General features: G+C 43.5%; 1 protein-coding gene across 2 annotated transcripts in view; it reads left to right on the forward strand.

Annotated features, from left to right (window-relative positions):
• Window positions 1–23142, forward strand: part of GMPS (guanine monophosphate synthase) — a 54915-nt gene extending 31773 nt beyond the window's left edge. For both annotated transcript variants that reach the window (XM_081862418.1, XM_081862419.1), the window contains exons 4-16: window positions 1931–2028; window positions 2729–2832; window positions 3731–3924; window positions 4346–4511; window positions 6558–6709; window positions 8519–8692; window positions 9256–9361; window positions 10926–11041; window positions 12638–12763; window positions 15168–15283; window positions 16810–16940; window positions 17870–18042; window positions 18978–23142. In XM_081862418.1, the coding sequence (XP_081718544.1) occupies window positions 1931–2028; window positions 2729–2832; window positions 3731–3924; window positions 4346–4511; window positions 6558–6709; window positions 8519–8692; window positions 9256–9361; window positions 10926–11041; window positions 12638–12763; window positions 15168–15283; window positions 16810–16940; window positions 17870–18042; window positions 18978–19079 (1758 nt within the window). In that variant the 3' untranslated portion in view covers window positions 19080–23142. The remainder of the gene's footprint in view (window positions 1–1930; window positions 2029–2728; window positions 2833–3730; window positions 3925–4345; window positions 4512–6557; window positions 6710–8518; window positions 8693–9255; window positions 9362–10925; window positions 11042–12637; window positions 12764–15167; window positions 15284–16809; window positions 16941–17869; window positions 18043–18977) is intronic.
• Window positions 23143–23549: the final 407 nt, after the last annotated feature.

The raw sequence follows: 23549 nt of genomic DNA on the forward strand, positions 1-23549 counted from the left end.
GCATAGGAAAAAATTAGGCATGCATTTATTTGTATTGCCAAGTGAGCAAAGATGATGCTAAACAGTGCTCCACAGCCTGCTGAAGAATAATGTAAATTATCTCCCTGTGCCTTGGGAGGCTAATTAAAGAGGAGACATATAACTCTTTCTTATCCTTTAGCGGAAATACTCTCAAGATTATAAAGATGCTGTGAACAGGCCTTCTGGGATGTTTTGCAGCCCTATTGATTGTGGGCCTGACAGAAAATTGCACTGGGCTCTGTGAGGTTTTCTCCCAAATAAGTGTTCTTATTTTCTTCTCTAGTCACTGCAGTTGGAGGTGAAATATGATAGGCTACATAACTGGTTCAATTAGCCAATCTCTCCCAGTCAAGGAAATTTGTCTAAACATTATTTGCGTTTGCTGGTCTCCTGGTAACCCATTCTTCTAGGAATGTACAATTTTGCCATAATACAAAACACAATACAGTAAAATAATAAATGTGATAAAATGCAACAATGGTACAGGGGAGAAAAGTAAATATATAGAAAGGGGTATGGTGATCCCAATGGAAGAGGGAAATAATATGATTGAATGCTCTCAGGGCAGACTAAAGCCGAATAATTTTTAAAATAAAATTTAATGTTAAAAGTGGTAAACAATGCTAAAGTGCATGGATGAGCGCAACAAAAAAAAAAGTCTTCACCTGGTGCTGAAAATATGTCACTATGGGTACCAGGTGAGCATTCTGCGGTGCGGGGCAGCTACTGTGGTGTGGTGTAGTGGTTAGGAGCGGTAGTCTTGTAATCTGGGGAACCCGGTTCGTGTCTCCGCTCCTCCACATGCAGCTGCTGGGTGACCTTGGGCTAGTCACACTTCTCTGAAGTCTCTCAGCCCCACTCACCTCACAGAGTGTTTGTTGTGGGGGAGGAAGGGAAAGGAGAATGTTAGCCGCCTTGAGACTCCTTAAAGGGGAGTGATAAAGCGGGATATCAAATCCAAACTCTTCTGTCTCACTCACACTCTCTTGTTGCCTCTCTGTATTTAGGGTACAGAGGGCACTTTGAGAAGGGCTGAGGTTTTTCAGGGCTCTTTAAGACAGGGTTTCCCACACTTCTGAGTTCCTTGACCCCTTGTCGAGCCTATAAAGCTTTCATTGACCCCAACCCCAAACTCTTTGGAATGTAAATAAAGGCAAGTGATATCAGTGTATAAGCAACTTTTACTAATCATCAGTCACCATGCCAGGGAGATGCCTATACCTTTCATTTCTGTGGCTCGTGCTTCCTACTTCCAGTTTCCAAATTAGTGCCCTATGCCTTGCAAAAACCCCTTTTCCACCCAGGCCCCTTTCCACCTCTAGGTCTTTATTCATCCCCTACACACAGCTCATAGACCCCAGGGGATCACTATTGACCATTTTGGGAAACCCTGCAAAGCAACAATATCTTATTAAACCTGGCTTATTTTTCTCCCAGAATTGAGCACGTATGTTGTTGGTAACTCTTTAAATTTGTGCTTTTAATGCAAGCTAGATACCCGAAGAAAGGCAGAAGCAGCTAATAAACCTTCTCTTTCCCCTCCATAGCATTCCCCATCATTCAGTAGCTAGTAGGAGTCCTTTGGAATTAAAAATAAAACAAAATGAGAAACAGTCTATTGCTGTGTAGTGGTGTAGAGGGGAGCAGCGCAGGCAAACATAAGAGAGGCTGGATTACGAATCCCATGGAAATTACATGCAGCGTTGAATTTTAATATCTAAATTAGCTGCGGCTTTGTCGCTGGCTATGGGTTTCCATCATGCTGAATGAGTTGCCTGATCCCTGGCTAATTTTGTGTGTGGTGCTGCTGGTGCAAAGGGGGAGGGGAGCCCAGTGTTGTCGATGGGTCAGTGTTGTTGATGGTAGGACTGGATTGTGGGAGCTCATTGACTTTTTCTGATTTTGTCAGATGATGAATAAGGTGTTTGGAGGCACGGTACACAAAAAAGATGTCAGAGAAGATGGAGTCTTCAGCATTACACTGGATAACACATGTTCATTGTTCAGGTATGCAGATACTGGAAGGGGAAGCTAATTTGTGGGACATCCTTGAAATTTATAAAGGGCAGTTTTTAATGGAAACGTGTAGGTTGAATTCAGCGTTTCACCAGCAGGACAAAGACTTACCCCTCCTCTCCTCCTCCTGCAGCCCCCTGTGCTCCGCCCCAATTATCATACTTTTCTGTGTATAAGACTAGGTTTTTTCTTTAAAAATTATGCTAAAAAGTGGGGATTGTCTTATACATGGATAGTGCATAGGGTGGACATTTGATTGGTTGCTGCTGCTGCTGCAGCTGTCAGCGGCTGTTGGGCGTGTTATTGGTTGCTGCGTTGATTGGCTGATGCTGCGGCAATTGGGCAAGCAATTGGCAGCTTCTGCTGGCGGGGGACAGACAAGGGGCGGAATTTTCGCCGTGTGGGGGTGAGCCATCTTCTCCCGTATTCTTCAATTTGAGTCCCCCAAAACAGGGGGCATCTTATACATGGGGGCGTCTTATACACAGAAAAATATGGTACTCTGCTCTGGACATAATCTGTTCCTTCTGAACCATTTTGAAGAAATATGGAAAAATGTTAATTGGTGCAATAAATAAATAGAACTATTGTATACTTAAATTTGCATTAAGGGCTTTAAATAATAATAATAATAATAATAATAGTAATAAGCATTGTTTTGGTGATCGTGTTTTTTCCTGTTTTTACTTAGGGGACTTCAGAAGGACGAGATTGTGCTCCTCACTCATGGAGATAGTGTAGATAAAGTAGCAGATGGATTCAAGGTTGTTGCACAGTCTGGAAATGTTATAGCAGGTTTGTATTTTCCTCCTTGTTAACCATTGACTGGCTCATAAAGAACCTGGGAATCTCCCATATCTGTACATTTAAATGGCAAGCATTTTGCATCTTGGATTCCTAGCAAAGCTTAAGAATTTAAAAATGTGTATCGATAAGGTCCAATTGAAACAGAAGTTAACAGGAGTTATTTTTTTTAATAGTATTTTAAATTAGAGAAGTTTGGATACCACAGTGTTGTGATCATCTTGCAAAGGAATTCATGTGGGAAACAGCTTTGACCCCGATCACATTGTGGGCAATCACAGTTGATGGTTTGGCACATTCAGGATAATTTGGGTGGTTCTGAGCTTGCCTGCTATCATGCGTGGGGAGCAAACCACGATTCCTGGCTCAGTGTTGTGTCCAGACAAGGGTTTATTTCACTTGAATCGTGTTCAGTAAGCCAAGAGCAATCCTTACTACAGAAAGAAAGTCTTATTCTGGTATTTTGTTCAGCATATACTGTTTGTTTCCTTGCCTCAGATTAACCACATTTAAGCCTCGCATAGCTGAATGTGTTTTAGATTATGTGTTTTAGATTTTTCTCTTGTTTTTATACTGGTTTTAATGTATGCGTTCTTTATTGTTTAAGTTGCTTTGTGTTAACTTTGTCAAAAAAGTGACCAATAGGTTAATAATAATAATAATAATAATAATAGTAATAATGTTCATCTACACACAGCGTAACAATAGTATATGCTTAGATTTCCCCAGGAAGGATGGTGGTAGATACAAAATTTAACCATAGTTTAACAAATACTTCCCTCTGGTTAGTTTTATTGTTGATTTGCAATTTACTACCCAAATATAAATGGTCTCTTGTCCATATTGATGTGATTCTTAAGTGTTCTGACTTTTCTTTTCACACCCCAAGCTATAGCAAATGAATCTAAAAAACTGTACGGAGCCCAGTTCCATCCTGAAGTTAGCCTAACAGTGAACGGAAAAGCAATGCTGAAAAACTTCCTTTACGATATTGCTGGCTGCAGCGGCACCTTCACCGTTCAAAACAGAGAACTGGAGTGCATTCGAGACATAAAAGAAAAAGTAGGCTCATCAAAAGTCCTGGTAAGATTTTGAAAGTTTGATTTCAATGCTCATTCCTCTTCATAAGAATAGCAGTTGCTTATAATGTAACTTACTGCTTCCTGTTTACATGGTTCAGCCCAGCCTTCGCTAACCTGGTGCCCTTTGGATGTTTTGGACTACAACTCCCATCAGCCCCCTATGCTGGCTGGAGCTGATGGGAATTGTAGTCAAAAACACCTGGAGGGCATCAGGTCAGCAAAGGCTGCTTTAGCCTATGTCATTTTTTACAAAAAGAGTGGGATGCTATCCTACCATGTTTGGTGTACTGTGGCTTTGATACTTCAGTAAACCATGGAAAAGGTAGTAAAGCAAATGAACTTCAGTGTGTAGATGAAGGCATTTTTCTGTTTATTGAAATTCATTTTAATGATTCTCGCCCTGCCCCCATCAACCCTTGCAGGTTTTACTCAGTGGAGGCGTGGACTCAACAGTGTGTACAGCTTTACTGAACCGGGCTTTAAATCAAGACCAGGTGATAGCTGTGCACATAGATAATGGATTCATGCGCAAGAGGGAAAGCCAGTCTGTGGAAGAAGCACTCAAAAAGTTGGGAATTCAAGTCAAAGGTAGAACAGCACTCCCTTCTTCACGAATACAAAAAATGGAAAAAAAAACCCTGAAGTTCCGGTTTCTTTCCATAATGCTAGTTTCTGCATTTGTAAAAACAAAACAAATTCCTTCCAGTAGCACCTTAAAGACCAACTAAGTCAGTTCTTGGTATGAGCTTTCGTGTGCATGCACACTTCTTCAGATACCACACTTCTGCATGCACACGAAAGCTCATACCAAGAACTGACTTAGTTGGTCTTTAAGGTGCTACTGGAAGGAATTTGTTTTGTTTTGACTATGGCAGACCAACACGGCTACCTATCTGTATCTGCATTTGTAAGTTAGTTAGTTAGTTAGTTAGTTTTAACATTAATTTGTTTCAGACCATTAACTGCTTTTCAGTGTCTGTAGCCCAGAAAATGCAGATTCTTCTACAGCTATAGCTAGCCAACATGCTGCCTTCCAATGTTGTTGGATTCCATCCCATTCAGCATGGCCAATGGCCAGGAGTGATGGGACCTCTCATCTAACGACTCTGGGAGTACACCCCAATTTAGGATTTTATTTTTCTTGGAAAACATCTGCTGGAACTTCAAACCAACAGGACAGTCTGCTGATTAGAAATAAAAGATCTCTCGGCACGATGTTAGAAGCTACCCCCTCTGTCGCATATCCTTCTCCTGTTTTCAGGCTCACCCACGCTCCCTTTCTGCCCCATAAACTTCCCCTAGAATGCCTGTGTGGCTCAAACTTTCCCTTGCTCCCCCCCCCCTTTTCACAGCCGCAGAGACCATGTAACACCAGTCCTGAAAGGCCTACATTGGCTCCCAGTACGTTTCCGAGCACAATTCAAAGTGTTGGTGCTGACCTTTAAGGCCCTAAATGGCCTCAGCCCAGGATACCCGAAGGAGCGTCTCCACCCCCATTGTTCAGCCCAAGCACTGAGGTCCAGCACCGAGGGCCTTCTGGTGGTTCCCTCACTGCGCGAAGTGAGGTTGCAGGGAATCAGGCAGAGGGCCTACTCGGCAGTGGCGCCCGCCCTGTGGAATGCCCTCCCATCAGATGTCAAGGAAATAAACAACTACCTGACATTTAGAAGACATCTGAAGTTTGATGTTTTATTGTGTTTTTAATATTCTGTTGGGAGCCACCCAGAATGGCTGGGGAAACCCAACCAGATAGGTGGGGTATAAATAATAAATTATTATTATTATTAATTGCCATATTTTCCCATGAAATGTTTGGTTTAATGCATTCTCCAGTGGCTCCGAGTTAGGATAGTTGTTTGTTCTGGGAAAATGCCTCCTCTTGGTTAATGGCCGAGTCCGGAAGCAAGAACGACACAGACTTTGTGAGGTAGTCCCTCTGCTCCCAGACCAGATGTTGTCAATACTCCTTGCCTGTAATCTCTGATTCTCCCGTGTCTTTATTGTAAGGTTTGCAGAACAGGGATCTGTCTCCTGGTTCTGTTGCTTTTTAAAGTGTCGTGACAATAGTAGCGATAATATAACAAGACTCCTCTTGTCATCTTTTGGGATTACTTACACACTGTCATGGAAGAAAGGGTACTCTCATTTCTCTGTCTTGTGGGTAATGACTGGCTGCAGTTTACAATTTTGCCTTTTATTATGCCAATAAACAAGAGTCTGTAAAAGCCAGCATTCAGTATGTTTTTAGATTCTACAGTTTAGTTGCCAAATTGTTTTTTTCTTTAGTACCCTGTGTTTAAACTGATCTGTCCCCCCCCCCCCCAATTTGATAAAGCTATAGTACAGGCATAGGCAAACTCGGCCCTCCAGATGTTTTGGGACTACAACTCCCATCATCCCTATTTAACAGGACCAGTGGCCAGGGATGGTGGGAATTGTAGTCTCAAAACATCTGGAGGGCTGAGTTTGCCTATGCCTGCTATAGTATAACTTGGGGGGGGGGAGCAAAGGAAATGTTTTTGTTGGGGGGGGGAAGATGTTTTAGTTGGACATGGGTAAGGGAGTATCTGAGCATGCGAGTTCTCATATAATTTCAGAGTTTTTCTTAACAGCAAACCTTGTCTGTTTCTTCAGTGGTAAATGCAGCTCATTCGTTCTACAATGGCACAACAACTCTGCCCATCTCTGAGGAAGACAGAACTCCAAGAAAAAGGATTAGCAAAACACTGAATATGACAACAAGTCCCGAGGAAAAACGCAAAATTATTGGTGACACCTTTGTGAAGGTATCTGTTCTAGAATTTAGGGAGAAACTTCGAATGTACCCTTCCCCTCCCTGACCTAGTTTTCAAGAGGAGGATGTTGAATTTTCACAGTTTTAAAGTTTTACATTTTCTAGCTCTGTGTGTGTGCGCGTGTGTGCGTGCGCCCATTAGCTGATTTGGGCATTTTGCTTCCAAATTACAATCTCTAGACATGGAGCTGAAAAACCTCTTTTCTGTTAATTCAGCAGTTCCCAACATTTTTGAGATGCATTCTTGTTCAGAGATGTGCTCGTAGCATGACCGAGACATCGTCACAGTGATATTACACCCCAAAGGGTCAACCTCCATCTCATTATGAAGACCTTAGGTTACCTCCTTTAGGATATATTTCAAGTGTAATGGCTAGTTAGAATATACTGTTCTTATTTTAATACGTCCTTATTTTACTTTTTCCTTGGACTAGAGGCCTCTGGTTAAATGAATTGGTGGTAGCTCCAGATGTTTCACCCAGATGTGGTATAGATTTGTAAGGAGATCTGAATAGGAATAACAAGATTGAGCCTTACTGGCTGGAGAAGTGTTGTTTTCCTTTTTTTCAAGGACGTTCCACAGCTCTGGAATAGCCAGGAAGATCACTGAAATGGTGGCAGTAGTTGATTGGGCTGCAGCTCCTTCCTCAACAGAGTACCTATAACTGGAGTCCAGCTTTTAATATAGATGAAATGTAATAGGCTTTAAAGTAGAACCCATCCTTTTGTCCAGTAGAGGTTACCCACTGTCCTTTGCATTTTGTGTATGCTCAGAATGACCATGTTGTAATTCTGCACTGGCAGGGCAGGGCGGCCCTTAAAGTACTTGTTCTCTAACCCTGACACTTAATTCACAAATAGCTATAAAGGGAATGCTTGCATCATTAGAAAGAGGTTGCTGCCGCAGCTGGAACAGACTCTTAAGAGTTTATTTATTGCTAGCTTGGCTAAAAAATAACGAATGCATTTTTGCTAACAGCTTGCATGGTAAAAAAAACTGTGGTAGAAACACAGTGTGTAAAATGCCAAACATTAATCTCATACACAAACACACACACACACATACGCTTATTGTTGTGCCAACAGAAACAATACATTTAGTATGTTGTAATAGTGTAATATCTACGGTTGAAAAAATATGGAGAAGGCTACATTGTCATACAGTTCAGTGTTTCTTCCCAGTGTTACAGAGTTCATAGCTTTGGGAAAATCAGTTGTTACATTAACAATAAAAGGGGATGGATAAACGTTGGTAAATTAAATTTATGCTTCCTACTAAGTGGAAGGCACGGAGCGTGAATATCTCCTTATCATGCAGAGAAGGCTGCAGTTATTGAGGAAAAATGAAGCCTACAGTTTGTAAGGGACGCGGGTGGCGCTGTGGGTAAAACCTCAGTGCCTAGGACTTGCCAATCGTATGGTCGGTGGTTCAAATCCCCGCGGCGGGGTGAGCTCCCGTCGTTCGGTCCCTGCTCCTACACACCTAGCAGTTCAAAAGCACTCTTAAGTGCAAGTAGATAAATAGGGACCGCTTTATAGCGGGAAGGTAAACGGTGTTTCCGTGTGCCGCGCTGGTGCTGGCTTGCCAGAGCAGCTTTGTCACACTGGCCACATGACCTGGAGGTGTCTTCGGATGGCGCCGGCTCACGGCCTCTAGAGTGAGATGAGCACGCAACCCTAGAGTCGGACACGACTGGCCCGTACGGGCAGGGGTACCTTTACCTTACAGTTTGTAATAAAATTTGAGGACTTGGTTACAGGGAAGCATCTTCTCCTCTTCTCCCACCCCCAAACCCCGTAGATTGCTAATGAAGTTATTGGAGAAATGAACCTGAAACCGGAAGAAGTCTTCCTCGCTCAGGGAACGTTGAGGCCCGACCTCATTGAAAGTGCTTCTGTGGTTGCCAGTGGCAAAGCAGAAGTCATCAAGACTCATCACAACGACACAGAGCTCATCAGAAAGCTGAGGGAAGAGGTAAATAGAAAGTTACGTCTAATTGTTCAGATGGGCCTGTTGACTGTGGTAAGAAACACAAGACCTGTTGCATTTCCTTCATGGCTTTGTATGTAGCGTTGAGCATTTTAGGCAGTATTTTCAAGTAACGCTTTTAGAAATTGGTGGTGGTCCTTTCATGTAAAAAGGCCTTCCCTCACCCCCAATACTAACCCTGTATATTTGTATACAGGACAACTTACAAAGAGATTTTTATACTGGATAAACAGAACAACCATTTCAGATCCAGTCTATGATATAAATCAGAATTTGTTCTGGTTTAGTCACCAAAAACAGCTAGACTGCATTAATTTTATACGTTTATGCCTTATCGCAGCAGTTTCTAAGACCTCCCTACCAAGTGCTTTGAATCATTTCCCTGTTGCTTTGGCTCCTGCGACGTTTTCATTGGGGTGGGAGAAGCGAGGTTTAAATTACAGTCCCAGTTGTATAGCGGCATCGTTGTATTAGATTTGTTTTCTCATTAGTTCTGTATTACTCCAAAGAGAGGGCCCGAATGCGAAATGTGCTGTTTTCCATTGCAGGGGAAGGTAATAGAACCACTGAAAGATTTCCATAAGGACGAAGTGAGAGTGCTTGGGAGAGAACTGGGTCTGCCGGAAGAGCTGGTTTCAAGACACCCATTCCCAGGTACAGCCATACCTCTTGTTACGTTCGGTTCAGGTTACGTCTTTTCAGGTTGCGTCCCGCGGCGACCCAGAAGTACCGAAAAGGGTTACTTCCGGGTTTCGCCACATGCACAGATGCACAAAATGACATCATGTGCAGAAGCGGCGAATTGCGACCCATGCGTGCGCAGACACGGGTTGCGTTCCTTTCAGGTTGCGAACGTGGCTCCAGAACGTATCCCATTCGCAACCAGAGGTACCACTGTATAGGTGGTTTCTGTTCCAGGTTTTGAGGGAACTTTGAGCAACACATCCTTCACAGGGGCCTCCTCTCTCAATGAGTCTATCTCCCAGGGGGCTCTTAATGGTGGACCCCCTGCTCAACCATGGTGATCCTTGATGCTGCCCAGGGCATCATCGCACTAGCAGAATTCACCAGGAAGTGGATCCACTGCTGCCCTTCTGCAAAAGGAAAGATTTTCTGTTCATGGAAGTGTGTATACAGATGACTGTGGTTGGAGCCTAACTAACAGACTATAGACAGTGTTAAAACTTTGCAATAGAAACTCTATTGTAGTAAAAAACTTGCACAGTTTTAAGTGGAATCTTTTTAAAAATGATGTTTTTTACTGAATTTGTATGCAATTCCAACACGGCGTATTTGTATGCTGTTTTTCCATAATACAACGGTGCTCAGCGGGTCTCACAACATCAAAAGGTTAACCCGGCTCACTAACAGTTGCAAGGCGTCACAAAGTTTAAATGGTCATGAGCAATAAACTTAGGGAAACGCCTCCTCTTTTTAAATGAGCAATGAAATTTAACAAGCCACTGATAGTTTATAATTAAACCATAAAAAGAAAACCTAGTTAACAGCAAAAATAATAACATCTCCAAAGCTAGATCTTGACCCCAGCAACAACCCTTAGACCAGGCATAGGCAAACTCGGCTCTCCATATGTTTTTGGAACTACAACTCCCATCATCCCTAGCTAACAGGACCAGTGGTCAGGGAAGATGGAAGTTGTAGTCCCGAAACATCTGGAGGGTCGAGTTTGCCTATGCCTGCCTTAGACAATGCCCTCTCCCCACAATCTGTAGCCATGCTGAGCTGCAGAAACAGTCAAGGCCCTGGCCTCCCAAGCCAGGTGAAAATAAGCCAGGCACGCAGGGAGCATGTCTTGCAAGATTTCACTGCATAATTGTCTTTCCAAACAATGCAGTGTAAACTTCTCCAAGCTTGCCTTGCAGCTGAAGAATGCGAAGGGGTTTGGGCTATTTGGTGGGGAGGAGAAACGGAAGCCAATTATAGGGCAAGGAAGATCAAGGAAGTAGCACATGGAGCTGGGAGCAGGAGTGAGCATACAGCCCCTTTTTTCAAGTGAAGCCTCACAATAGGAGTAAATAGTGCTTCAGACCTCACTGCTGCCTTTGCATATGCAAGCCAAGTGTGTTGCAAATAAATGGCAACATGGCCAAAACACTCATAAGTGCAGTCATGTACGTAGCATTGCTGAAATACAAATTGCCACTTATATGTTGGTAACTGATTCCACGGTGCTGTTCCAATACTGTTTTTTTTTCAGGTCCTGGCCTTGCAATTAGGGTAATATGTGCCGAAGAACCGTATGTTTGCAAAGACTTCCCTGAAACGAACAACATTTTGAAAATCATAGCAGACTTTTCTGCGAGTGTTAAAAAGGTAATTAATTGTGACTAGAATTGAAGGGTATAAATTCCTATGTGGATTATGATAAGCCACTGCGATAGATAAGCTTGGCTTAATTGTCCCTTTATTTCAATTTCCTTACGCCACTTGCTGAAGAACCCTCAAGACATTATTCTTTCTAGTGCACTTTCTTCCCATCCCTCCTGCTCCATATCCTCACCTTCCCTTCCTGTGTTTCCCATCAGATTATGCTGGCTTTCCCTGTTAGTTCTCCATAAGCCATTGTTTGCAGAGTAGGCCCTGCAGTTTCTTTTCTTCCTTCAATAAAGTTCTCGAGATGAATCCCCTCCGCTCCCCATTTTATGTCTTCTGTCTTGGTTTCTACCCTTATGTTCTGATCCTTCATAGCCTAGCAATTTAAAACGGGTTCCCTCTTTTGTATCTGTTATATCAGATGTAGCTAGCATGGTGCCCTCCCAGTGTTGCTGGGACTACAACTCCCAGCATTCCTTGCCATTGGCTATGCTGTCTGGATTGGTTGGAGTCGGAATCCAACAGCATTTGATGTTATCTTGCATTTATCACAGGAGTAGCCAAGTGCTTCCAACTGGGAATGCCTCTGATTCAGGGGTCAGCAAACTTTTTAAGCAAGGTCCCTCAGACCTTGTGGGGGGCTGGAATATATTTTGACAATAAAAATAAAAATGAACGAATTCCTATGCCCCACAAATAACCCAGAGATGCATTTCAAACAAAAGCACACATTCTACTCATGTAAAAACACCAGGCAGGCCCCACAAATAACCCAGAAATGAATTTTAAAGAAAAGGACACATTCTACTCATGTAAAAGGCGCTGATTCCAGGACCATCTGTGGGCCGGATTTAGAAGGCGATTGGGCCGGATCTGGCCCCTGGGCCTTAGTCTGCCAACCCATGGATTATATATTTGTACCGTGTGTAGTAGATGATGGGTGGTTTAGAAATAACAAATTGGACCTTAAACTAACATGATATGGCAGCACTGGTCTAGCCACACTCCTGGCCTCTTCGTTGAAGAACCCCTTATTTTCCAACCTCTGCCTCTATGCAAAACACTAGCTTCCAGTGAGATATAGCCGAGTACCGTATTTTTCGCCCTATAGGATGCACTTTTTCCCCTCCAAAAATGAAGGGAAAATGTGTGTGCGTCCTATGGGGTGAATGCAGGCTTTCGCTGAAGCCTGGAGAGCGAGAGGGGTCGGTGCGCACCGACCCCTCTCGCTCTGCAGGCTTCGCGGACCTCTCCGCAAGCAGCGGGAGCGCTCCCGCTGCTTGCGGAAAGTTGCCTGCATGCCGAAGCCTGCGCGCGCTGAGCTCAGCGCGTCCAGGCTTCGCGGGCCTCTCCGCAAGCAGCGGGAGCCAGCGCTGGGCTCCCACGGCTTGCAGAGAGCTGCCTGTTTGGGGGCTGGGGCAGGGAAGCTCGGGCCTCCCCCGCCCCAGCCCCGCACCTGGGGGGAAAAATAATTTTTTCCCTTTATTTGCCCCCCAAAAAACTAGGTGCGCCTTATGGGACGGTGCGTCCTATAGGGCGAAAAATACGGTAATAATCTCAGGTGTTTTGATTGGACTTTTTCCCTTTGCTGCCCAGCCTCACACTCTGTTGCAGAGGGTCAAAGCATGTACAACTGAGGAAGACCAGGAGAAACTGATGCAAATCACAAGTCTACATTCGTTGAATGCCTTTCTGCTGCCAATCAAAACTGTAGGAGTACAGGTGAGTGCGTTGCCGCTGTGGTAATAATACGTAAAACTTGCATGGCTAGATTTCAGGTAACAAATTTAGTGTTTTTGGAGCCAAAATAGGGTACATCCAAAATGGATTGGGATTAAGCAATGGAAGAGCTATTTTTAAAAAATATATGTGACAGCCTCTAAATGTCTGAATGGTCGCTTTGGTAAGGCTTGGAAATACTGAAGCATTCTTAAGATTAAATAGCATCACTCACACCGTATTCCATCAGGTTCAGGCTTCCGTTGGAGAAGCAGCAGCTGGAGGCTCATACATATATTCCTACCAATTTGCTCACTGCAGACAAAATTCTGCTTTTACCTGTTCTGCTTTTATAAGACTCGTTTTACTGTCCTCCTTATACTGTCCTATTATTATCATTGTGCTATTTTTCTATGCCACTTAGAGATACTTGAAATACGTTGGGGCTGAGGAATGCTTTTCAATAAACAAGTAAACAAACAAACAAACAAACCAGTTCTGCTTTCCTGGTGCAGTTCAGGCACCTGTCAGACACAAAGCCAATTAAAGGCTCGGAACTGCATGCGTTGTAGCTTTATTGGCTCTAGGAGATAGGCCAGTTGTCTGTTCTGGACAGAGTCCCAATCCCTCTGAAAGAAGGGGCTCGCAGTTCAGGGCTGCGCTTGGATTCATCTTAGTTGCTTAGAAGCTCAGGTGGCTAGGAGTGCCTTTCGCCAGCTACATCCTTGAAACGGTCTTGCCTCAACCTGGTGATTCCTAGATTGGCAATTTGATCATTGCAATGCATCATGAGCTTGGCCTGGATGCTGTGGCTGATTTAAGATGCCACAAGCTAGAGTTGATGATAACTCTGGTGCTTAAAAGCTTGTACAGTCGTACCTTGGAAGTCGAATGCCTTGTGAGTGTTCCAGTTTGCGAATGTTCTTTGGAACCTGAACGTCCGTCGGGTTCCTGCAGCCAGTCGCAAGCTGCACCTTGGTTCCCAATTGTTTTGGAAGTTGAACAGACGTCTGGAATGGATTCCGTTCGACTTCTGAGGTACGACTGTACTGGCTACCCATATGCTACCAATAGGCAGGGTGATACATCAATACATTGTCCAAAATTGGTTTGAAGCCCGTATCATGATAACAGTTTCATAATGTATGACTTGTCAATTTATCGAGAATCACAGTGTATGTGTGTGCGCGCGCATGTGCGTGCACTGTGTAAAAAAATCCAATATCGGGAAAACCGCGAATCCGGCCATCACTTCTCTTGTGGCTCCTGCTTCCTGTTGCTTATTACTATAAAATAACAGCTGTTAAAGATAAGCAAAAATGCATCAGTTTTAGACCCCCTAAGTAGTAGCAGCTGCCAGTACAGTGGTGCCTCACAAGACAAAATTAATCCGTTCCGCGAGTCTCTTCGTCTAGCAGTTTTTTTGTCTTGCGAAGCACGGCTATTAGCGGCTTAGCGGCTTTAAAAAAAGGGAAAAGAACTCGCAAGACGTTTCGTCTTGCGAAGCAAGCCCATAGGGAAATTCGTTTTGCGGAATGACTCAAAAGACGGAAAACTCTTTCGTCTAGCGAGTTTTTCGTCTTGCGAGGCATTCGTCTTGCGGGGCACCACTGTACTCCGTTTGCCTCTACATAGTTGCATCTTTATTTCAGACATCGTGATACAGTGGTACCTCGGTTTATGAACTTAATCTGTTCTGGAAGTCCGTTCTTAAACCAAAAGCGTTCTTAAACTGAGGCGCACTTTCCTAATGAGGCCTCCTGCCGCCGGTGCCCTTCCACTGTTCAGATTCCGTTCTTAGACCGAGGTAAAGTTTGCAAACCAGGACACTACTTCCGGTTTTGCGGAGTTCGTAAACTGAATCGTTCGTAAACAGGACTGTTCTTAAACCGAGGTACCACTGTATAGGTATATCACGATGTTTAAAACGGGATATCGCTCAGCTCTACCTTACCAGTCCTTGTTGCAAGGCCCTTAACTTGGGTCCAGGGTTCAGACCACTTGATGCTTCATATTCCTGTCTGATCCCAGAAGTATTCAGGGGAGTCATGTTTAGTGGTCCCCCATGACTGAGAAGCAAGGCTCATATCTGCCAGAATCTGTGCATATTCAGCATTCTGTGCCTGGCTCTGTGAAGCTGCCCCTTGGCTGACATCAGGTAGGACCCCCCCCCCATTGAATTTAAGGCATTTTGGGTAGGCATAATTTCATCAGGCATTTCAAGTAAGCTTTTCTGAATTAAATTTTGCTAACTTAATCCTTTGTACCTCTTTCCCCACATCTCCATACACAGCAGTGTGCAAACTGGAGTGTCGGACGGTATATAACTTGTTGCAAGGAAAGAACTCGATGAGGTTTCAGCTAATGCAAATGTTTCAGCTGTGGATTTTGTTTTGCTGCTTTGCAGGGTGATTGCCGCTCCTACAGCTATGTATGTGGGATCTCCAGCAAAGATGCTCCACACTGGGAGTCCCTTATGTTCCTATCAAGACTCATCCCCCGCATGTGTCACAACATAAACCGGTATATATCTGCAGTATTTAAAAAAATACAGCTGCTGCTGATTTTGTTGTTTGCTTACATTATTGCTTTGGTAAATTCTTAACTTACACACGAGAAGTAAAAACGAAACTACCGTATAGAAGAATATGCTACTGCCTTTCTTGAGTGCTTATTATACAGTGGTGCCTCGCAAGACGAAAATAATCCGTTCCGCGAGTCTCTTCGTCTAGCAGTTTTTTTGTCTTGCGAAGCACCCCTATTAGCGGCTTAGCGGATTAGCGCTATTAGCGGCTTAGAAAAAGGGTGGGAAGAGGGAAAAGACTCGCAAGACGTTTTCGTCTTGCGAAGCAAGCCCATAGGGAAATTCGTCTTGCGAAGCGCCTCGAAAAACGGAAAACCCTTTCGTCTAGTGGGTTTTTCGTCTTGCGAGGCATTCGTCTTGCGGGACACCACTGTAAATTGGAGATGTAAAACTTTTGGAAATTTTGAAGCCAGCGGGGCGGGGATCTTGTTTTAGGATTGCTGGGAATCAAAGTACATATGCAATACCGTCTTATCAAACCTAAACTTATTTAATTGCTTTAACCACATTAAATGCACCAGTTGCAACATATTTATCAAATAAAATTGTACTTTGGCATAGTCATAACATTTATGACAGAATTGCCTTGACTCAGAAGTAAGCCCCGCTATGTTTAGTGGTGCTTACTTCTGTGTAAGCACACGTAGGCTTGCATGAATGTCGTCAACTGCTACCCTGAGTGTGTCCCTTTGAATACATGCGTAGGATTGCACTGTTAGTGTCCCAGTGAATTGATGGGAGAGATGAAAAGGTTGACCTTAAGAGAGAGAAGCCACGTCAAAAGCTTTTGGTGTCTTGAAACTTGTAGGCCAGAGACCATCAAAGGGAGGCCAGCAGCAGTTCACAAGCAATAAAGGCTCTGTAAGCTTATGTCATGAAGATGGCAGGCACCCTTCTAGGTGGATCTGAGTATTGTATGTGTCAGTTACAGGGCACAGGAACTAAAATGCTCTTCATACTACAGACTCAGAGTAAAGCCTTGTTTTTTAAAGAAGCATTCCACTCGATTCAAAAAGAGAAAATAATTCATTCAAAAATGAAGGTGCCACTGTATACTGGAAAGCTAAGTGTCAAGTGCTGCAGGCATGAGTGCTCTTGGCAGTGGGGGCTTTTAAAGCAAGGAAAGGAAGCAGACTTTTGCTTTAGTATTGGAATAAAAAGACCGCACGTATTCTGAATGTTAATGTTTTCCAAACGGGATACCTGGCTTTTTAAATAAATGATTTAACGACACCTGTGGGAATTAAAGGCACCATGCACCCAAGTTTTACATGGTCGGACAAAGCCAGAATTTATAATACTGTCTGCTATTCTGGTAGTTTATAGATATATTGCTCATCTTTCCCTAACCTGGCACAAGAAGTTGGGGACTGAAACTCCTTTTAGCCCTAGCCAGCAAAGTGCTTGCATTATTCAGTTTGCAATATACCACACACTCCAACGCTTCATTTTCTTCCCTCTTTAGAGTTGTCTATGTGTTTGGCCCACCTGTCAAAGAACCTCCCACAGACGTTACTCCCACTTTCCTGACAACAGGAGTCCTCAGCACATTGCGGCAAGCTGATTTTGAGGCTCATAATATTCTCAGGGAGTCTGGTTAGTATGTGCATTTTTTTCAGCGGGAGGTCATTGCTTAGTTAATTGCTAAGCAGTCTGCTGCCCTTGAGTTGCCATTGGCAAAGACCACTTAACAGTTTAGAATTCGTCAAGCAACCCAGATTTTGGTGCAAGACAATAAAGTAAAAGTTTGCATAACAGATGTTTATTTTGTAGAACCCTGGCTTCAGAAAGTTGAATTTTCTTCAGGGACCCTGCAATTTCTTGATTTTGTAGCAGAAAAACTACATCAAAAGTGAATCACGTGAAAGTTTTAAAAGAAACTACAGTGGTACCTCGGGTTAAGTACTTAATTCGTTCCGGAGGTCCGTACTTAACCTGAAACTATTCTTAACCTAAAGCACCACTTTAGCTAATGGGGCAGCCTGCTGCCGCCGCACCGCCAAAGCACGATTTCTGTTCTTATCCTGAAGCAAAGTTCTTAACCTGAAGCAGTATTTATGGGTTAGCGGAGTCTGTAACCTGAAGCGTATGTAACCCGAGGTACCACTGTAATTTGATTAACCAAGAGCAGTTTCTTAATTGCACCATAGAGTACAGTCTGTCCTTATGCTTCTCTTAGTTTTCGTTTGTATCCTGCCCTTCCTTAGAGGAGCTTAGGATGGCAAAATGAGCTCCCTCCCCCTATTTTATCCTGACAACAACCCTGTGACATAGATTAGGCCAAGATAGTGATTGGCCCAAGACAAGTCGTGACCTTCATGACTGAATCGGGAGTAGGAATTCTGGTCTCCCAAGTCCTAGTCCAGCGCTGTAATTGAGGGATGGGGGAACTGCCAACCTCTGGGTGTTGTTCAACCACAACTTTCATCATTCCTGACGATCTGCTCTAATCATTACGCTACGCCGGCTCTCTCAGTCCATATAACAGTTTGTGAATTGCAATATTCTTGCTTTCTTATGCCAAGGTTATGCCGGAAAAATCAGCCAGATGCCAGTCATCTTGACACCGTTGCATTTTGACCGAGATCCCCTTCAGAAGCAGCCTTCCTGTCAAAGATCTGTGGTCATTCGGACCTTCATCACTAGTGATTTCATGACGGGTATTGCAGCGACTCCTGGCAATGAGATACCAGAAGAGGTAAAACTTTCAGAATACCGTATTTTTCACTCTATAAGACGCACCAGACCACAAGACGCACCTAGTTTTTGGAGGAGGAAAACAAGGGAAAAAAATATTCTGAATCTCAGAAGCCAGAAAAGCAAGAGGGATCGCTGCACAGTGAAAGCAGCAATCCCTCTTGCTGTTCTGGCTTCTGGGATAGCTGCGCAGCCTGCATTCGCTCCATAATACGCACACACATTTCCCCTTACTTTTTAGGAGGGAAAAAGTGAGTCTTATAGAGAAAAAAATAAGGTAATCATTCGGAACTGCCTTTTCTTTCTTTACTAATGTGGAAACTGCTTGTTCCTTTATTCAAAATAGTTTAAAAGTTCGTTTTTGTAGCACAGAAATAAATGTGTGCTCTGGCCCTCAAACCGCTCCTGGGCGATGTATCAGTACATCACCCAGGCTTATACTGTACAGTCGTACCTTGGATCCCGAATGCCTTGCAAGTCTAATGTTTTGGCTCCCACACACCGCAAACCCGGAAGTGAGTGTTCCGCCTTGCAAACGTTCTTTGGAACCCAAACGTCCAACAGGGCTTCCGCGGCTTCCGATTGGCTGCAGGAGGTTCCTGCAGCCAATCAGAAGCTGCTCTTTGGTTTCCGAACATTTTGGAAGTCGAACGGACTGCCGGAACAGATTCCGTTCTACTTCCAAGGTATGACTGTAGTAAGTGTATGAGCTTCCTCTCCAAAATGTTTGCCTGTTTTTTGTTGTTGTTTTTTGCAAACAGGCTATATTTTAAAAGTTTGATGCATCATTCCTACCCCCTTCTAGACAGTTGGGTAAAGTAGTCTGATGAATAACCTGTGCCTTACATTACAGTCCTGATTTATCCCTCATTCAGACCAGGGAGCCTGTCTACTTAACTGCTCTTCTCACTTTGTTTTGTTCCTAAATAAACGCAGGTTGTGTTGAAGATGGTGGCAGAGATTAAGAAGATTCCTGGCATCTCCCGGGTGATGTATGACTTGACTTCAAAACCACCAGGAACAACTGAGTGGGAATAATTATTCCCTCCCCCTCCTTGTATGAAAGTACTGTATGCAGTTTTAAATTATATCAGAAACCATTCCCAGTGTTGACATGCAGTACTGTGAAACAGAGTCGCTGGAGCTGCTGCTACATCATATGTGATTCTCTCCCCCCCCCCTTTCCTGGAGCATAATCTGCAAATTAAGAATGATGTTGGGGGCGGGGGGGGGGGGCGGGGAGCAAGGTAAGTGGGCTGAGGATATGTACGGGTAAATAATTAGGGCAGTGTTGCCTACGTGCAGATAGATTCATATTGCTTTGCCTTTTTTGGGGTCTTATTGACTGTTTCTACTGTTACGTCATTTCAATGTCTCTTTTTATTTTTTATTTTCATTTTCTTTTGTATACTGTGTAAAAAGAGACCGTTTATTTACATTTACCAAAACCAATGTCGGAGCCTATTAAAATAATGGGTTTGGGGGGGCGGGGCGGGAAAGCGACCAACAACTGCTTTTGAAACAGATTTATTATAAATAAATATTTTGCCAAATGGAGTAGTAGGTATTGTTGAGTTGTGGAATCAATGTATAATTTGTTTTGCTGCGTACTGTATGAATTCCTGTTCCATATCGTTTGGAGTATTAAGCCCATGGCAATAAGTGTTGACTTTTAAGACAACGATAACACCTGGCACTCAAATAATGACTGTGTCTCTCCCCCCCCCCTTGCTCTCCTGTCCCTCCTCCGTAATGTTTTTTAAAGCAAGTTTTGTTTAAAAATGTAAAAGCATACATTTCCCCCACCGTGCAGTGATATCTATATTTAATGTACATTAAATCAGTTAAAAGGGAGCAAAACATGAATTATGTATACAGTTGGAAATGCATCTTGCGGTTCAGGCAAAATCAAAGGGAGGAACAATCCACCTTGCAGCCATCAAAATCTTATCTGCCCTTTCTCAGTTTTTGTCTTTGTCTTTATGCCGAACTATCATTCATACCGTTGGGCTTATATTTTATATGAGGATGCTTTGGGAAAGCAAGGGGGAATAATTGCTCTCTGTGTACTCCTTTCCAAGCCAGTGTGGTGTAGTGGTTAAGAGCGGTAGACTCGTAATCTGGTGAACCGGGTTCGCTTCCCCGCTCCTCCATGTGCAGCTGCCGGGTGACCTTGGGCTAGTCACATTTCTTTGAAGTCTCTCAGCCCCACTCACCTCACAGAGTGTTTGTTGTGGGGGAGGAAGGGAAAGGAGAATGTGAGCTGCTTTGAGATTCCTTCGGGTAGTGACAAAGCAGGATATCAAACCCAAACTCTTCTTCTTCTTCTAAAATGTGCTGATTCGTATGTGATTGGGTTTTGAAGGCAGCAGGGCCAATCTAAATATAAATTAGTTGGTGCATTTCTTGGGGGAAAAACCACCAATAAGTCAGAAGGGTACCGTATTTTTCGCTCTATAAGACGCACCTTTTCCCTCCTAAAAAGTAAGGGGAAATGTGTGTGTGTGTGTTATGGAGCGAATGCAGGCTGCGCAGCTATCGCAGAAGCCAGAACAGCAAGAGGGATAGCTGCTTTCACTGTGCAGCGATCCCTCTTGCTGTTCTGATTTTGCTTCGCTGGAGAGGCGCTGCACAGAGAGGGAAAGCTATGCAGTGCCCCTTCAGCGAAGCGGCGGGAGAAACGGAGCCCCTTCTGTTTCTCCTCCCGCTTTGCTGGAGAGGTGCTGCACAGAGAGGGAGAGAATATTTTTTTTCTTGTTCTTCTCTAAAACTAGGTGCGTCTTATGGTTGGGTGCGTCTTATAGAGCAAAAAATACGGTAAATAGAGTTAGCCTCTTGGCTCTGGTTTGGTAAGGATCAGAAGCTGGGTGGTTTTCAATATGTGCGGGTATTGAGCCACATAGCTTCATCTGAAGTGCAGTTGCTTCTACAGCATCTTGTCAGGGTAGATGGACAGGAGAACAGCATTAAGGTCACACCCACACCCTATATTTAAAGCACTCTTTAATCCACTGTCAATCATGGCTTCCCCCAAAGAATCCTGAAAACTCCTTACTTTGTTTAGGGTGCTGGGAATTGTCGTTCGACGCCTCACAGAGCTACAATTCCCAGCATCCTTAGCAAAATATAGTTCCTGGGTTTCTTAGGGGGAGGCCATAGCTGTTAAGATGGTAGAAGAGGGCTTAAAATGCTAGAATAAAGAGAATAGGGCTGTAACAACTTCACTCACTCCTTCTGAATACGGCCTTAGCGCACCACAAATCACAGTAACCTTACACATACTTTGATTTGTACCCGATAGTTCTCAAGTGCCCAAGTATTACTGTGTTGATTAGCAGGATACAGACGACCATCCCGCCATGCATTGATGGATCGGAAGTTCACTGCAGGACAAGAGAAAACTTGTGGAGGGGCAGCGAACTAGTCGCTTCTGTTGACAAATGTCCTTCTGCTCAATATGATTTTTGCTGTCCTTATGTGAATTAACCAAGACATGGCTGGTTAAGAGGCAGGGGTCACGGATCACTGGATGGTCTTGCTGGATGTGTGGTAGAGCTTCTGGCTGGAATAAAGCAGAGGGATGGATAAAGGGGAAATAAGAGCAAAAGGTACTCACTATAAAACCATTATTACGATGGGGCAGGTGTACCTGGCGTTTGGAGGACTGGGATGAGCTGGTGGTTCTCTTGCTATGCTAAGTTGCCTCACCAATGCCACATGTTGTCTCCTGAAGACCTTTCCTGCGGAGGTCTTGGAACATGTACGTGAGCGAGTAAACTGGGTGGCATGGTCCAGTGTGTAGGAATGCAGTAGGCAAATCATAGAATTGTAGAGTTGGAAGGGACCCCCCAGGGTCATCCAGTCTGACCCCTTGCAATGCAGGAATCTCAGCTGTGAAGCATCCATGGCAGATGATTTGCAAATCTGTTTGCCCTGTTTCATCCAAACCCAGGGTGTGCAACAGAAGTGCTTTCCTGTATAGTCCGTGTTTGGGAATGGGTGTGGTCAAGTTGAGCAGAAGTGCAATCTAGACCCAAGTGTTTTCTTAGCAAACTCTACTAGAAAGTCCTCTTTATGCCTGCTGGTGAGATTATGGCACCTGAGAGTATAATGTAATGATCACTTGCAAGCCTCATGGCTCTTGCGTGGTGGGAACTCTTATTCAGATGCCTCCTAGACAGTTGGGTTCATAGCTGGGGCGTGTTCCTTGAGCTATTGCTGTGCTTTGACATTGAGGTTTACTTGCCCATTTTAAATGTCCTTTTTTTTTTTTTTTTAAAAAAAAGCTCATGTTCAACATATAATATGTAACCCTATTATAGTTATGGTCCAGGCTAGAGAAAGGAGGTATATATAATGCATGGTTCCATTCATAAGAGCCAGAAGTTTTAACTGAGTGGTGTGTCTATTGACGGTAACCTTTGCAGCTGGAGCTAAGAGTATTTTGTGTCCATGTTCACTTTGTTAGATGCACAGATAGTCAAATTATAGGATTTCCATCTTAACAAATGTATACGTTTAAGTCAGCTCTGGGCTATAACTTTATAAGCTTGTTTTGTTTTTTTAAAAAAAAGATTCGTGAAGAAAATGGGAGTTTGGCAAACTTTATTAAGAAGATTAACATTGCAGCCAGAAGCAAACACATGTGTAAGAGGCATTGCATCATGAGTGATTTGTTAAATCTGAATCCAGATTCCAGTATTGTATGGAGCAGGGTATTTCTTATTTTTATTTTTTATTTTAAAAAACCACACAGTTAGTTTGTGAGGGAAGTGGAATGTAGCTTCATTGCCATCCTTCCAGTGCTTGAATGTATTTCATTGTGTTCATTCATGTAATCTCAGCCGGATGGAGAAACACAGATTGTCGTCTTCTTATGGTCCAGAAGGGAATGTAGCTTATGAATGCGGTTGCTCTTGTTCAGTTTGTTTACCCCTCTCTAGTCCTTCAGTGAGACATGTCAACGTATTCAAAGGAATTTGTATAGGGAAATAATTCCTAGCATTCTCGTTTTTTTAAAGAAAGAAAACATTTTCTGCTTGTAAATGATAAGTACTGTGAGCCTTAATTTTTATCCACAAATAAAAGTTACCCATTTGGATACTTGTGTGATTATTATTATTATTTTAAAGACACTCCTTCCAATTTGTTCCCTAAATGATTAAGGCCTGCTGTGGACAACGGTTGGCTCTTCTGGGTGAGCAGAGGAATATCACGGAAACAAACTATGACAGGACAAGCAGTGGAGAGAAGCCATTGGGTGTCTAGAGCTTCAAAATGTGACCTGAGTATTTTGTGGCCTAGTCTAGAACCCCAGGCTCAAGCACCCTTCCTATGAGACATATCACTTAATACAGACTGGTCTGCTGGCGAGGTCAGACTGGAAATGCAAGGGCGAATAGATTTTTAAAAAAATTGTTTTAGAGCAAGTGTTTCCCAAACTTGGGTCTCCAGCTGTTTTTTCGGACTATATTTCCCATCATCCCTGAACACTGGTCTTGCTAACTA

Source organism: Podarcis erhardii (genome assembly GCF_964252035.2).
Source record: "Podarcis erhardii genome assembly, chromosome: 5".
In the NCBI taxonomy this organism is placed as follows: Eukaryota; Metazoa; Chordata; class Lepidosauria; order Squamata; family Lacertidae; genus Podarcis; species Podarcis erhardii.